General features: G+C 31.7%; 1 protein-coding gene across 1 annotated transcript; it reads right to left on the bottom strand.

Moving 5' to 3' along the window:
* Positions 1 to 1,378: 1,378 nt before the first annotated feature.
* LOC130621833 (coiled-coil domain-containing protein 93-like) lies at positions 1,379 to 15,546 on the bottom strand. The gene is made up of 18 exons (XM_057437185.1): positions 15,304 to 15,546; positions 14,750 to 14,863; positions 13,446 to 13,540; positions 13,114 to 13,225; positions 12,169 to 12,324; positions 11,292 to 11,555; positions 10,970 to 11,179; positions 10,624 to 10,686; positions 10,038 to 10,111; positions 9,774 to 9,855; positions 9,600 to 9,674; positions 9,433 to 9,504; positions 7,767 to 7,875; positions 6,800 to 6,882; positions 6,466 to 6,503; positions 6,055 to 6,142; positions 5,445 to 5,558; positions 1,379 to 2,325 (listed from the first exon to the last, which is right to left on the bottom strand). Exons 1-18 carry the CDS (start codon positions 15,331 to 15,333, stop codon positions 2,266 to 2,268), a joined length of 1,839 nt encoding a protein of 612 aa, XP_057293168.1. The 5' UTR covers positions 15,334 to 15,546; the 3' UTR covers positions 1,379 to 2,265.
* Between the last annotated feature and the right edge of the window lie 854 nt (positions 15,547 to 16,400).

The raw sequence follows: 16,400 nt of genomic DNA, 5'->3' as shown, positions 1-16,400 counted from the left end.
ATTTAAATTGAGATCTCGAAATGACTTTGCTATGAGATGTCGTAGAAAGTGTCCGTTCCATCTAGAGGGATAGAAGAAGAGAGGTTACAGAGAGATTTTGTTATGAGATAATTTAAAAGTCGTTTCTTCCACTCCTGAGAAAAGTGTAGAGAGCTGTGCGTTATAAATAATGTCCGCTACAAGGTTTCACTTTTTTTGCTTTTACCTCTTATAAAACAGAAAAAAACCAAGAACACCATTGCACAGCTGTGCAATGTTATATCAAAACCTTCTCGAAATATTCACATATTCTATTTTACCCCCACCCCGATTGGCCAAAAATGCCCTACCCCTATATTTTCTGATCTACTTGCCATGTTATGTTATGTTACTGACATAAAATAATTAAAATGGCGGAAAATTTTTGGTCACGTGATAAATTGCAGCCGTCGCCGAAATTTTAAAAATGCTGGTTTTTAATTTTTTGGAGTATATATTATGCAAATGTGCTCTAAAAGATGGAATTGCACTTTGTTTATCTTTTTACCCTAGAATGACTATATTTATTATCTTATGTTGACTATGGAAATTTAAAACAGTTTCTATATGATACTTAGCACATTTGTGTTTCAATATTATTTAGACCAACACTTGTGTAATAGCGTGCCTATTGTAGGGTGCCTATGTAATAGTGTGCCTATTGTGCTAAAACTGTTAAGCCAAAAATAGGGTGCCAAACAGATAAAAAGTGATTTAGTGATGTCAGGGCGTAATAAAGGCGTATGCACCACACATCACAATCGTAAAAATGCGCTTGATATTATTATAAAAAAATTCTTCATATTTAATTTTTGCAGGGACCTTAGAAATATGGGCGTAGCTGGCCGCCTGTTAAGGGCGCATTTTTAATTTTTTTGCTAAATCAACTTTATATAAATAAAAACTCAGCTACTAAAAATTTTAGGTAAACAAAAGTTACAAGTAAAAAACAGAAGGGTAGGGTAGGGCATCCCTCCTAACCTGAATTAGGGTTAACACTACACACAACATTAATTTTACACCCCAAAATATAATACAAAAAACTGAAATTTTAATAGGCGATAGTAAAAAAGAAATCGTAACAAGGGGAAAAAGCAAATTTCATTAGCATTAAGATTGGGTCAAGCCTACGCTAAGAATAAATTTATAATATGCAATTTCATATTTCGGCCAATTTGGACCTCTGCACTGGATTACTTTAAATTCTACCTAGTTCCCAGGGCACGTCTCGTATGATTAACTTAATAGTGCCCTTTTCAAAAAGAACCCCTGGTGACAAGGATGCTTTATATTATAAAACAAATATTTTTTATAGGATGGAAGGATTTGAATTCTTTTGGTAAGTCATATTATACTTAATTAAAAATATTACAATTTGTCTCAGCTTTTACAAATTTCGGGATGATGGTTGTGTACATGCAAGTTTGAAGACAGTCTCAACAAAATGTTGACTTTTACAGCATTTAACTGGCAGTTTTATAAAATCGTAGTTTACAGTTAACGGTAAATTTTTCGTTTGTAACAAAACTTTCTGTAAATCCAACACAAATTTTTCCAAAAAGCAGACAGTTTTAAATTGGACCCGAATCAGATCCTTATGTTATGTTTCGTATTCATAAGATGAAAACTCTTCATGAGAAAGGAGTGATCCAACACAACTAGATTACCGGATTACAACCAGATTACCGGATTACAACAAGCTTACACATACTTTCTCAGGATTAAACTTCGTGACACATGTCGGCACGAATCGCCCAAGGATTGTCTTGGACAAATAAACGTGATAATGAGTTTACTTCTGCTTTTTAACGTCAACATTGTCAGCTTAAAGGAGTCAAGTTTGTCTTCATACGAGAAGGCTTAGCCAAGTGACGTCAGCCATGCGCATGCGCGGCTAGTAAGTAACACACAAGTTTGATATGTCTTAAAGAAATCTATTCAAAATTTATGTAACACGGATTCTATTTACGTATATAAAATAACTATAAAATATTTTCGTTAATTTAGTTTTCGTGTGCTCTTTACATGTAGTAATCATTTCTAGTCATCCTAATAAAAACGATGTTTCTTTTTAACAAAAAGTAGGAATTACTTCTAAGTTTCGCGTGATAGAGGGGGTTGTTAAAAACCTGAACTTTTCCAGCGAAGTAACACAATACAAAAAAGTAGTGAAAAAATAATCATAGATTTACATAAGGGAATTTCCACAAAAATTAAGAGTTGCTTGATCCCAACCACCTGAGTATTTTAGGATTGAATACCTACAGCGTGGAGTTTGGATTGTATAATTTCACTCTTCTTGCATTCCTATAAAAATCAAGAAAGGGGTAAGTCAATTAAAAACGAATCAAATATGATTCCCTTTCTCCGCCATATCTTAAGAACCAAAAGCTCAATTATTTTAGAAATATTGGGGTCATTGTAGCAGGATTATTTGTCAGCTAAAACGTATGAGTTAAATCTAACGCTTTACTCAGTGTAAAAATAACCCCAAAAGTATACCAAAGCGCAGAATAAAAATTTGCACCGACCTGTTTGGTCGTGACTCCGAAGTGGAAAGGATTAAAGTGAAATAAATTGTCTCCTATTGACCCACGTGGGTAAGTAACGGAAGGGCAGGGGGTTGCTTGTTCCAGCTTATCTATTTTGGTTAAAAACCCTATTTTTGAGTTTTTCGACATAAATCATTATTGACATCACACCAGTAGTCATTTTTCTCCCCATTTTGTTTGCATCATTTCAAAGTGTTGTGTCCAAATCATTTTGTTTTATAGCTTCAAAGTGAGATAAATAAAGATATTTATCGATTGTGTTTTCCCATAAAAAGTACCATATCAACTATAATTTATTTTTACTTTGTGTGTTAGCTTTTATCTCTTTCTAACAGCCACAATAATAATTTCAAAAAAGCCTCTATTTTTACAGATCGATATATTATCATACCTTGAAAAAATTCTAACCTAAGCATGTTTATTTCGAGAAAAAAAACACACTAAAAGCCTCACTTCACAGCCAACTTTTATGGCTCTCTGACCATACTTTTTCATCAACAAATTAAGAAATCGTAAAAATTAGAAGTTTAAAACGGTTTTATTGTATCTTTTAAATTGCTCACCATTAACCTCTCCTGACCTCGGACGGACTGCAGAGAAATAATTCTAATTTTTAAAAAAAGATTAGAAAATATTGGCAAGGTTGCCAATATTTAAAAAAAAACAAAAAAAGATTCGACTGATTGGTCATTTAAATTATTCTGACATTTTGCTGACCTATTAAGGAAGTTGGTTGACATTAGTGTATTGTGACATTTTGACAGAAATTCCTGACAAAGTGAACATCTTGTTGCAGAACGCTTTTGTGAATTATGCATCAAAGGCAGATTGTCAGTTTAAAGCGAGAAGAAAACGTAATTTTTATACATGTTTCCTGTTACTTTTGGAAAGAAAGAATAAGTTTTTGAACTTTAAACACACCTTGAAATATAAATTACTCGTGGTTATCTAAAAATTAGTGTTTCCTCAATTAATTTTTTTAGCAAGAGTAACTAATTACAACAAGACGAATTGTCATTTTCCATTTCTGACGGAACCTAAGGAAATTGCGGGATCTAAGGAAAACACCCCTTGTCAGTTGTTACGCCAAACCTCAACTTTATATGCCTTTCCGTTCATAACGATATCATTAGAGCACAGTAATAAAGATACATCTTTAATTGTATGGAAATTGATGTGACGTAATCACGGACACTAAATTCCTTGTTACGTGGCACGCTTTAGTTGTCATAATTACGCAAGTTAACCTAAAATATACTGGACTCTCTGGGGTGGCGGGGAAGGGGTGGATTCTGTCCCCCACTCTCTAACTTCTCATAGGCTTTTCTAAATAAAATGAAACTTGGCAAAGCTGTATACTACAGCTTTGCCAAGTTTCATTTTATAATAAAGGATAATAAGGATAATTTATAATAAAGGAACAAAATGGTGGCAATAATTTTTTGCTTGTGTCAGCACTTTTTTGTGACGTCATAAGAAACTCTTTTTCTAAAATACCATTGTCTGCCTAAAATCCAATTACATTAGTTCATATTTTACCATTCTGTTTGAAGCTCCAGGGAGCTGAATAAAACTTATTTTTCATATTTTCCGGTTTTCACATATGTCAGATGTAACATCCGAAAAAATCGGGAGATCGGGATAATCACGTGTCACAAAACCTTTAAAATATGATTCCTTTTGTTGAAATAAAGCGATGTTGTGAGTTTCAAATTCTAAGCACTATCCCACCAAATGTTATTAGAATTGACCGAGAACAGATTTTATTGAAATTTAAGGGGTGGTTACGAGTAATAGCCAATATTTGAGGTATTGGCAGGTATGGGACCTTCAAGAAAGATGGATAGATAGAAAAAGATAGTTATGAAAAGTCAGTAAGTATCAAAGCTATGTCACATAGCGAAAAAGAGTTATTACAAAAACTGGCAGTCAATATTTTAACGTAAAGGATGATCTCTGAATAATAATTCTCTACTTTGTATGTAGTCAAAAAAATACACAGCAGCATTACAATAGCATGATAGAAAGTGTTTGGAGATCTTATTGAAATTGACACACATTGACTAGGCTTTATATTATTACAATCATGGCTGATAAGGAATTCATGACATGTGAGGAGATTTAGAAGGGTTAGGAAATTTCGTTTTCTTCACGAATATTTTGGGGCTAGAAACTGACGTAAAAATGGCGACTTTTTAGCTCCAATGTCGTTGTTAGTTTACATGAATTTTCTAACACTTAGTAAAAAAAAATTTGCGTTTTTTTTTTACTTTATTTTTGCGCGACATATTTTTCACATTTTTCCAAATTCTTTCCTGACTATTTTAGCGAACTGCTTTTTTCACTTATTTACGCAATAGATAAAAAAGTCGAACTACTTTTAATGCTAGCTTATCCCTTTTCCTTGTGTGTTTCTAGATAAAAGAACACATATCTCTGATGTGGTGCATGGTTGACACTTAGGGAAAACGTTTCTACATTTAATTCCATTTTCGCGCACCTAAATTGTGCAAATAATGGGTACTTTGCACAGGATGGAGCATTCACACACCACAAAAGACAAAAAATGGTGAAACGTTATGTATTAAATGCGCTATGAAACAGCAATTATCGATTATTTCCACAAGAATTAACAGTTAGGTAGTAAAAACGATAAGAAAGGTCAAAATTTAAAATCTAGTATTGCATTTAAAACTAACATTGGCTGAACAGTAGGAATGCTGGCAAATCAGAATACTTAAATTTAAAGCCCTAATGACAGACACAATCAGCTTTATCAAAACGAACAAATTTCAAAGGTACCAATTTATAAGCAACTGGTATCACTTAAAATACAAAGATGCACACAGCAGCAAGAACTATCAAAAAAATTACCTCTTGAAAATCGCGAACAGTCTTGAAGTATAATCTTTGTTTTTCAACTAACTCCATATATTTATCGTTGAGCGAATCTCTTTTTTCTTTCTCCTTTGCCTTCCTCTTCTCAACCTGGTGCAAATACATATGAAATAATTGGAGAGAGTATAGTGGATCAGCCAATAAACGAGCTAATCTTGATAGGCCATCAAAGCGTTTTTTGCCTGCATTTTGGCAGCTTTGGAAGTAAGGACGAGTCAACTTCAAGTGTTTTCAGACAGATAACGTTTTAAACAACCAATAGAAATTCAGAAAACGCTGCCAGTTATGAACGCTTTTACGGAAAGCAATTTTTTAGATAAAGTGAAAAAAAAATCTGGAGTTATATATGAAGTTTTGTATAAACTAATTCCTTAAAATCTTAAAATTTCATTTTCCAGAAATTTCGTTTCAAAACTCCAAGATGCTTACAGCAATTTCGGCCATTTTTGTGACAGATTAAAACATATTTCAACTCCGCATCATTTCAATACAGTAAATATATTTATATAAATATATATGAAATGTTTGATTTAAGCAGTCGTTCAGCACGCCAGTGTTTAAAATGACAAAATGTAGCGAAGGTTACCTTATCCTTCATTTGTTTGACACCATGAACTATTTTTTCAAGTTGCTGTAAAAATTCCGTCTTCGATTGCGCAGATTGCACGGAAGCCCTGTAATGAGAATTATTTATTAAAATAACGAATTGTTGAACGACAACGACAACAAACAGTAACAACGACAACAAACGACAACAACAAACAAGAACGACAACAAGAACGACAACAAGAACGACAACAACCGACAACAAACAACAACATCGAACAACAACGACAACAACAACCGAAAACAAACAACAACATCGAACAACAACGACAACAACAACCGACAACAAACAACAACATCGAACAACAACGACAACAACGACAACAACGACAAAAAAATAACAACAAAAACATTTACAACAACAAAACAACGACGATAATATTCAACATACTGTTCAAAACCGTCATGAATCGAATTTAGATATCCAACCTAAAAAATAAGGATTGTAAAAAATTGTCTTACGAAATTCTCCTAAATTGTTCAAAATAACTTTAATTATCTTTGTTCATTTCTACATATTTATCCTGACGAAAAAAAATCCCAAATACCCGTAATTCATAAAAATGTCATTTTGTTTTTTTTATTATTTTTTGTTTTAATTCCACCTATAAAATTTATTGTACAGTATTGTTATAAACAGAAACTTATAAAAAATACTTGGGAAATCTCTTTTATACCATATAAAGATAACCCAGCCTTCAAAACAACAAAAAGGTCTATTATACCTCTTTGTCGAGATAAATTTTCGTATCATCCAACGTATTGTATAAAGTGTAAAACTGTTTCGTTTCTTTGTGTGTCGACGCCACTAAAATATAAAATAAAAAAATGCAGACAACCTAAACTTAACTCTATTAATAAGAGGACAAACTTTTCATATCAAGTTTGTACAAAGGAAAATTTTCCAAATTTGTTCATACGCAATTGCCGTGGTATAGCACCACCATACACAAATCTGATAAAATTTTAGTGTAAAAGCTAGTTCTTATAGTACAATTGTGTGTTCCAAACATTATCTCGGAGCTCCTTACGGTCCTAGTCCCTTTTACGAAATCAGACATGAATAATCAGGCCGCAATTTTAATTTCTGTTACTAAACGGGTTCGAGGTTCTGTATATTGTTTAATCCTTGTCTTATTCAAAGCTTTTGTATTCTTGAAGGGGTATCAGATTCCCTACACCAAAAATAGTAACCTGACAACTTTGATTTAGTTTAATGTGTGCGGCGAACTTAAAAAATGTAGTGCTGAAACAAAAGAAAGATGTAGAGAGTTAAGAGCTGTAATTTGGAACATATAATCAATCAATAGACACTTGAAACTAATTTAGGTTAGGGTATGTGACTGTAAAACCCCCATGTGTTTTCCAAAAAGTTTAGTGTAGGGGCATTGGGCAATATCTGAAATTAACCATACTAACTAGTAATAATTGCTCCAGGGTGATAAACTTTCAGATCAGATAATAGACTGACATTAGAGAAAAAAAACATTTAGCGGCCATAGTATGTATTTTACAGACCTGTGTTTATATCCTACTTGCACTAGTTTTAACATAAGACACGATTATTGACATAATTGCCGAGGTTGGGTGCCCAAAAAAAAGCATTGTAATTTTTCATTCTGCAAAATTAAAAGAGTAATCATGTTAATAATGTCAGCATTTATGTTTTTACCTTAGAATTACTAATATTACCTTGGTTATAAAGTTCTATAAAACGACCTTGGTATTGAGACAATTCTGCACGGGATGGAACATCGTCAATTTTCCATTGATATGAAGCGATTTCACGATTTTTCTTTGCCTAAATGACAGAATTTTAGAATTTGGCATATTTGAAATCTTTATACTAAAAAAGTAAAAAGAAGACCAAAAAGCTTGATTCCTTGATGAAAAAATAACTATCGGAGATATCAGGACTACCTGTGATAGAATAACTCTTAATATTATAATCTCTGATTAACTTTAATAGAAACAAGAAAACCTGTGCTGTTCGAACACTCACACCACACAGGAGACAACCTCCATCCTGGGAGAGAAGAGGCAAAGGGTAGTGGCAAAAAGGTTATACATGAGTTAAAATTGCATTAAAAACCGTCCCTATTTGGCACAAAACCTTACTTAGTCTTAGGGTGCCCAAAAGATGTTGCTTTGGTTGAACTAGTTTTTACTGCAACATTACAAGGGGGAAAAGGAGAATAACAGTGTGATATTTAGCAATTTTTGGTGAAATAAAATCTTTTCGCAGGTATTTATTTTCACGCTTTTTGCAGATTTTGGCTAAATTTGCGAAATTATGTGCCTGATAAATATCATTCATGTTTCCATTCACAGAAATTAATACCTGCTAAAAAACCAAGAAACACCTATAATTTGTGAGCTTTTATCATTGACTACAATGAAGAAAATGGAACGCTGACTACCACATCAAAATCAAACAAAGTTTCATGTGTACTTGTGTATTTGTATGAATGTTTGAAACATTATTCTGAAAACATTTACTAGCCGAGACCCAGCGTTGCAAGCCAAATGTAGCACTATTGAATAAATGCTTTCCACCGTTTTGGTTATATTTTCTTTGCTATGAAATAATTTAAGTGAACATTGTATATAAAAGACAAACAAAAAATTTCGTCAGCTAAACCGTAGTGGTCATATTGTCATAATTAAGTATCTCAGGTCAATATTTGGTAAATATTAAAAAATGCAATGACTTCAGTACAAAGAAAATTATTGATTTGAAAGTTGATTTTGGGTGCTCTTAGACCAATGTATAGAAATTAGCCTAAAAAATGGTTTTCTATTACATATACTTCCTGAGTTTTCGAAGAAAAAAATTGATTTTGACCGATTGCCAAAGAAATAGGTAGAATTTATTTAGCAATGTAATCTCTTTAAAGCATGCGTTTATGCTAATAACATCAGACCAAACGAACTCGCCATCTTCTTCTTAGACCAAATTGGTTTAAGCTAACACATTTTCATATTCCACAACATGATTGAGTAGGGTTAAGGCCTGGAATTATATATTAATTCTTTTAATTCTTTCAATTTATTGTGATTTTTAAAGAATGTTATGTTTTATCCCCAAATACTTACACAAATAGCTATGTTAGCTAGGTTTGAAACGTTATGAACCTGCAAGAATAATTCTAGAAAGCAAAAGGTCCCTATAAAAATACATTTTAGATCATAACGTTGTTTCTGTAACTAGGTGGTTCCTGATTCTCTGTACCGAATTAGAAAACCAAGCCTGTTTTGAAGACAAAGATAAGGCCGAAATTTACACCAAAACAAAAACAATAAACAAAAATTATAAAATATTATGAAAATGTTTTAAAGACATTTGAATCAACCATACCAAAAGAAGTCGAATTTTTCTCAATTTTTCAGCATCATTATCATACTGTTCATTTATCAAATTCATTCTCTCCTATAAAATAAATATTAAATAAATGAATAAATAAAAAAAAATGAAAGAATAACAACAGCATAATCAAAATTTTAAAGAAACTAAAACAAACGAACCACTTCAGCATTATTTTCTGCTGAATTATCCAGCTGTACAGCATTTATTTTTTCCTCGATTTCCTGCAGCTCCACCTAAGTAAATAAAATTACTTAGAAAGGCTTGAGAAGAAAACATTTGGGGGATTAAAGATGGCGGTTAACACGTCAAATTAGTTCAAAGAACCTTCTTACCTTGCAATGAGCTTTAAATTCTTGTTCCTGTTTTTTTAAACTTTCGTTCAGTGCAACTAAGGAGCGAAGACTTGATAGAATGCTATGAAAAAAAAGAACAACGCACTATGAAAACAACTATCTCACTCAAGTTTTTGCAACAATGAGAGCCCTAACTTCACAAAAAAAAAAACACTTTTCTGCATCTCATAAAAAGCTAGTTAAATTGAAAATACCAGTCTCGTTTTGTGTCATAGACACATACAGGTTTTAAAATATAGATACCTCTTTGACTCTTCTGTTTCCATAGCAACTAATTTTTCACTCTCTATACTTAATTTCTCTTTAAATTCTGTTTTCTAAAAAAACGGTATGGTTTTTACCTTGCAACTCACACGCAAAATAATTTTTATGTATTTTAATTAAACCTGCATATAACTGAAGCTGGTGAGACCAATAAAACATCATTTCAGAAAATACCCATAAAATTTGTTTCAATGGTAGCCAATAATAGCCAACAAAAGAAAAGAAGAAATGTTTTGGTTTCTTTTGTTATTTGCAGTCAGGCTATTTCTCAACTCAGAAATTTATGCTCTGTACAGATTTTTAAGGTATAATTTTTTAAAACAAATTGACTTTTGCGAAAATAAAATGTGGAAGGATATTACTACAGTTGTATTTTTCCAATTGACGATAAATTCTTAACATCTCAACTGAGATAAGTTTACAAGAAATTCATAGTTTAGAAATATAGAAATTCCTGTTTGTGCCAAAAATCAAAGTCAAGGCAGACTGAGAAAAATATGCATTCATGAAAATAGATCTGTCTATGAGTTGCTTGCAAAAAGTGTTGGGTCATAAGTGCACTTACCTCACTAAGATTATCTTTAGATCTCTGATAAGATTCAACAATTTCATCAAGTCCTTTCTTCTCCTAAACGACATATGAGAAATCATAAACCTGGCCAGTAAATTACTCAAATAGTTGTGTAACATTGTGGAGAAACAAGTGTGTCCTCAATCCAAAATGTTATTCTAGAAATCTTTAAAAAAGGTTAAAATTGTACATCACAGTCACTCTCAAATGTTAAAATGCAAAAACACGGAAACAATGTACTTCTTGCAAATAAAACAAAAAAAAGCAGCATAAGGGTGACGTTTATAAAAACAAAAAAATCAATTAAGATCTGTTTCATAACGAAATATACAGCATATACCTCTTCCAGTTTTGCTTTTTCTTCTTCAATGGCTTTCTCCATAATGGCAACCTGTCGTTTATGGTTTTGTGTTCCACCAGTTTTTCCAGCCTTCAATTCACTTGTTTCTTGTTGTAAAGCCTCCTGTCGTTTTGCATATTCCATTGCTATTTCAGATATTGCATCAGATTGAAGGCCAACTATAGATCCCACAGTTCTCGATGACAACATCTAATATTTAAATCAATATGGTTGTAAAAATGCTTCCTATTACCTAAACTTTCATTTTTGTTTGTTTACGTGTTCATCCTAACAAGCTTGTTTCAAATGAGAGCAAAATAACCTGTTGTATATCTGCCTCTGACATGCCTTCCATTAATGCTTTTATTCTTTTTTCCTCACTTTCATTATCCACTGTTTCTTCAACTTTAATCAAACCAGCAGATACAGCTTTTTGTTGGGCACTTGAATCTTTGTCAGACTTTGTCGCTTTACTGGCACCATAACGCCGCCCATATTCAAGCAAAGTACTGTGTACCTGAGTCTCTTCGTCAGTATCGACAAATGATGCTGGCTTTTTATACATACGTTTAGGCTTATACGATTCCTGAAGATATAACACAAACATTTTACAAATTATTTGTTAGCTCATGAAAAAATCCACAGAAACTAGCCCATTGCATCAAAGCTGACAAAAATATATTGCATTTGATATTTTGTGTGTTCAAGGCACAACTTTTTTCTCATAGACGACATACAGAATACAGTTATTATTATATAGAAAACCAATATACATAACATACAGTCTTATAATGCTGTTAGTATGTGGAAATTCTACAGAAATTCACCCATCCTAAGTCACATTTGCATGACATGACTTTGACTTTTCTTTCTTACGTACAGACAGACGATGGCTATTAATATACAAACTAGGGCCTGTGGACAAATTCACTGGTGTGCCAGTCCTTTATATATTCATTTTGTGTGTCTTGCTACTTGTGATATCATTTTGCGCAGGGACAGACAGACAACAGCTATTATTATAGAGACTAGTTGGTAGCTCGTGGATAAAATCCATGGGTTCTTCCGTCCTTTTTATTATGCATTTTGCGTGTCTCGCTACTGCGGTTACTATTTTGCGCAGAGACAGACAGACGACAGCTATCATTAAAGAGAGAGAGTCAGTTTTTAGGTTATTAAAAAACTAATAATGTTTTTACCTTTAATGTGTTTACAGCCTGAATGCACTTGTGCTGTTTTGCATCATGTTCATCATCCTCAGGCAGAGAATAATGCTTTTTAAATTGTGACACTGAATAAGCTCGAATTTGATCTCCAAGTTCTTCTCTAGTCTCTATAGCTCTCTTAACCAACCACTGAAAAAAAAACACATCAATTTTACAGTAATTCTCATAACACAAATTCGCATAAAATTTAAAAAACTTTGTGCAAATGGACAAAAAAAAACACAGCAAAATATATTTTAAAATGCAAAAGGAATATGCACAAAAATTTTATCCTACTTGCATTTGTTTGAAATAGAGAAAAAAAAAATATAAAGACCTTGCACTAAAGTTTATACTTTAAGTCTGTTACATGCAAATTGCATGGAATTAGTACAAATAAGGTATGGAAAAAATAAATAAACTTCAAAATCTAATTAATTAACCCTGGGGATTGCATTATAAGAGGAATTAAGGAGAGGTATGGTTTCCCATACCTCTCCTCCTATCCTGCAAATAAGACAAATTTATTTGACTTCGATTGGTACTTTAATCTTCACATTAATATCAAATGTTATTTCCCCCTTATAACACTTAACATTCATTTCGGTAAGATCCCCTACCAAATATTTTTTTCCAATCAATCAAAAATATCCTCCAAACAAAAAAGGTCACAAAAATAAATTATGTTAATTTTTCAGTTCTAATCATTAAGTTTCTTTTTTTAACATTTTTTTTTGTCATTTTACCTTTGGAATATATCCAAGTGACAATGGTAAATATAGTCATGCAAGACAAAATTCATAAAATCTAATGCTTGTTTTGTTAAGTTAGAAAGGGCAAAATTGACAATTATTTTATAATGTGAATATAAAATTGTGTAACATGACCGCAGTTACTTTGTCTTGGATAAACATATAAATGATGTGTACAAAATCTTACTTGTATGACAGGAAAAATGTGAATAAAATCAAGTCCTTGAATTTGATGGGGTTCAATGCGGTGTGGGCATTTCATTTTTGGCAAAACAGCCACAATCTTTTCTGTTAAAGCACTAAAATAACAAAAAATACAAAGCAGTATTAAACATCTATGTGAAACAGATCTAATTTTGGAACATATCTAATTGGTTGGTAACTATACTCTATCTTACAAAACTATTTGACTCAAACATCTGAAATTTGAAATATCTCTGTGTGCAAACTCCTTAACACTTTAATTTAAAAATAGGCTCCAATTTTACGAAGCATAAAAAATTATTAAGTTACGGTTACATTTTTTGACCAATCGTTGAATTTTCTTGAAATAAAAGGTCAACATCAACATCAAAGTCACAAGTTGATATGCACCAAACCATACCACCAACTACCTAAAGAAAGATCATCAATACATAAACGAAAAAAGTTTTACTTCTCAAATGTAAAGAAAAATACAATAAGATTATTTTGACATGTCAACAAAACCAGCATTTAAATCTCAACAGGCCTAAAAAACATTGCACTTTTTTAATACTGAAGACTAGGGGCATTTTAACCTGTGGACCTCAAACAGGAGCACCCAACATCTAAACTAGCATCTTTATCCATCTGAGTTCCCTTGTGTCCTATAAACTATTTCTGCTAATAAAAAAGTAGGATTTGTGTCACGCTAAGATTTTTTGAAATTCTTTAAAAAAAATGACATTCTTTTTTATTATAACTAGTCAAAAGCACATGGGGGAAATCCACAGTAATTATCTGTTCCTCGGTAATCTTGAAATTTGTTATAAGAAAGAAATTTCCATTTACCTAATTTTAGGGAAAGACGTGTATTTCGTGTCTCAATGTATGTTAAAAACATATGTATAATTATATCAGAATGAATGTTTTACTATAAAAATATATGCTTTGCAACAAAAATCTAGCTTTTAAGGCATTGCAATGATCACACACTTGGAAGGTATTTTAGAAATTAGTTAATAAATCAAGTATATTTCCGTTAAACTTTTCTGGTTGTGGTTCCAAAAATTTAATTCATTGTTAACATATGAAATTAGTTTTTACCTTTTTATTAATACTAAACGCTTAGCAACACAAGTATCACATCTGCCAAATTGATATTATTTATGAATCTCTGGGACTGTGTAATTAAAGGACCACAGAAATACTATAGTTGGCAGAGAGGTCAGAACCCCCTATTTTTAAAACACCACCCTATTATAAAGAAAGCTAATCCTGTAACAGATATGCGATGTTAAATAGTTAAAACAAATTAAAAGTTCTAGCAAATTAAATTGTGCTTTTGCTAATTCCACTTGTCTATTTTGACCCTTTTCACTGGGCAATTTTCAACTCCCACTTTAGCAAAATTTTGGAAAAAACGAGGATTTTAAAGATTACAAACAAACATATGGCATCATATTTCCTCCCAGTAAGGCCTGTGATAAGAAAATAAGTGTTTACAACAGAAAACAGAAATCAATAATCCTACAAACAATAAAAAAAAACTTTCTTGTGGCATTAACTGTAATTCTGACGTGCCTTCAATTTTTGAAGGTTTACTGTACATGTAAATAACACACATTGTTATAAATGCATACCTTATCAAAAGGAGACAATCCTTTGATTCTTGCTCGAAAGTACCCAGCAGCTAATAACAACTCTATAGTTTCAAACAATTTTTTTCCTTGTTCTTCGTCTTCTCTAGTTTCTACCTAAAATTTTATGTCAAAAACTAATATATTTAAACTTGGTGTTAAATTTTTATCAAATATGATAATAAAATAAATTTGATGAAACTTAATATTTCTACAAAATATGTCAAATTTGTGCATAATGTGTTTTTAACAATATGGTTAAGTCTACGCTTTTGAAATTATTTTTATTGTCTATTGTTTAGTAAATTTTCAATGTAACTGTCTGTAAAAGCGATTATTTCAACTAAAAATTTTTAGTGTCATCATGTCAACTAATTACTGTAACATGGATAGTGGTTTTTTTATCCCATTTATGATGCACAGTTTGATTAAATTTTAATTTTAATTTTGCTCCTTTTAAATAGTTTTTCTGGACTTAATTCTTTCAATTCTGTCAAAACTATAATATTTCTGCAAAATGTTAAATTTCTGTAAAACATGATGCTACATTTTCGTACCTTAGGTGCTACATTTTCTTGTGGTTCCATATTTTCAATCTGTAGATGTACTTTAACTAAAAACAAATTCCACTTTACAGATATATTTAAAAAAGCACAACAATAAATACGCTAAATTACTTCTAGTTTGTTCATTGTCTTATCAGACAATATTCACATAAAAACAAGCAAATCTAAACATCATCTGCAGTATTTTGTTACAATTGCCTAGTCAAATTTGCAAAATTATAATTCCTAAGAATTTGAATTTGTTACATATCTGTCTATCCATCAATGAGCCAAAAATGGTAGCTGCATTTTTTCATTTTCACTAGTAATTTCACACACACAAATGGAGTATTTTAAAATGCATTCCGAATTAATTGCAAATTAAAAGGAAGTAATCTGATGGCTGTGACAGATAATAGGTTATATACTATAGCATTTTAAAAAAAAATTCTGTTAAGATTGCATTCAGATCTTTGATGACATTTCTGGAATATTTTAGATTTTTTCTGGGTTTTCCCAACCTACCGACTCAGGTTTATAATGTATGCCACAAGTGGGCACTCAAAAATCGATTTAAGATTGTAAGACATCAAAAAGCTTAGGATTGGGTGGGTTTTGCTGATTTTTATTAAAATCCTGTTATATCGATTATGAAAGCTTGAAAGCATACATTCTTTGAAAAAATGAGTATAGGCTTCATATAAATGAGCTTGAAAAGTTGTCTATGAATATTTGAAGAGACAAAAAATTCATTTTGCATGGAATTTTGTTTATCTACATAAAAATTTGTTAAGTTTGGTGTATATGGTGTATATATATATGCTACGGAACAATGAGAAATGAAACGTGTGAAACGAGACATGTTGTAAAATACAGAACAATTTTTTAATTAGAATGGTACCATGCATGCTGCAAAAATGAAGCAATACTTTCTGTACGGATTTGGTGAAAATTTAGTGTTTTTTTAAAAATATTATAGGAATTTTCTGGAAGTACTGGGTGATACTGAGGTTAAGACGAGTGTAAAGGAAAGTGCGCATGATTTTTATATCCAAATATCAGCTCTAAATAACATTTTTATAACCTGATATGTAGATATTTTGGAAGCT

The sequence above is a fragment of the Hydractinia symbiolongicarpus genome, chromosome 12 (assembly GCF_029227915.1).
Source record: "Hydractinia symbiolongicarpus strain clone_291-10 chromosome 12, HSymV2.1, whole genome shotgun sequence".
NCBI lineage: Eukaryota > Metazoa > Cnidaria > Hydrozoa > Anthoathecata > Hydractiniidae > Hydractinia > Hydractinia symbiolongicarpus.
This window is presented reverse-complemented; position numbering and strand designations above follow the sequence as displayed.

What these genes read in the sequence shown, in the direction of transcription:
- LOC130621833 (XM_057437185.1), bottom strand. Translation starts at nt 15,333, where the DNA reads ATGGAACCACAAGAAAATGTAGCACCTAAG. An exon ending in CAGAGGCAGATATACAACAG is followed by an intron (nt 11,180 to 11,291) that starts GTTATTTTGCTC and finishes TTTAAATATTAG; the next exon opens with ATGTTGTCATCGAGAACTGT. An exon ending in ATTCATGACGGTTTTGAACA is followed by an intron (nt 6,143 to 6,465) that starts GTATGTTGAATA and finishes TTCTCATTACAG; the next exon opens with GGCTTCCGTGCAATCTGCGC.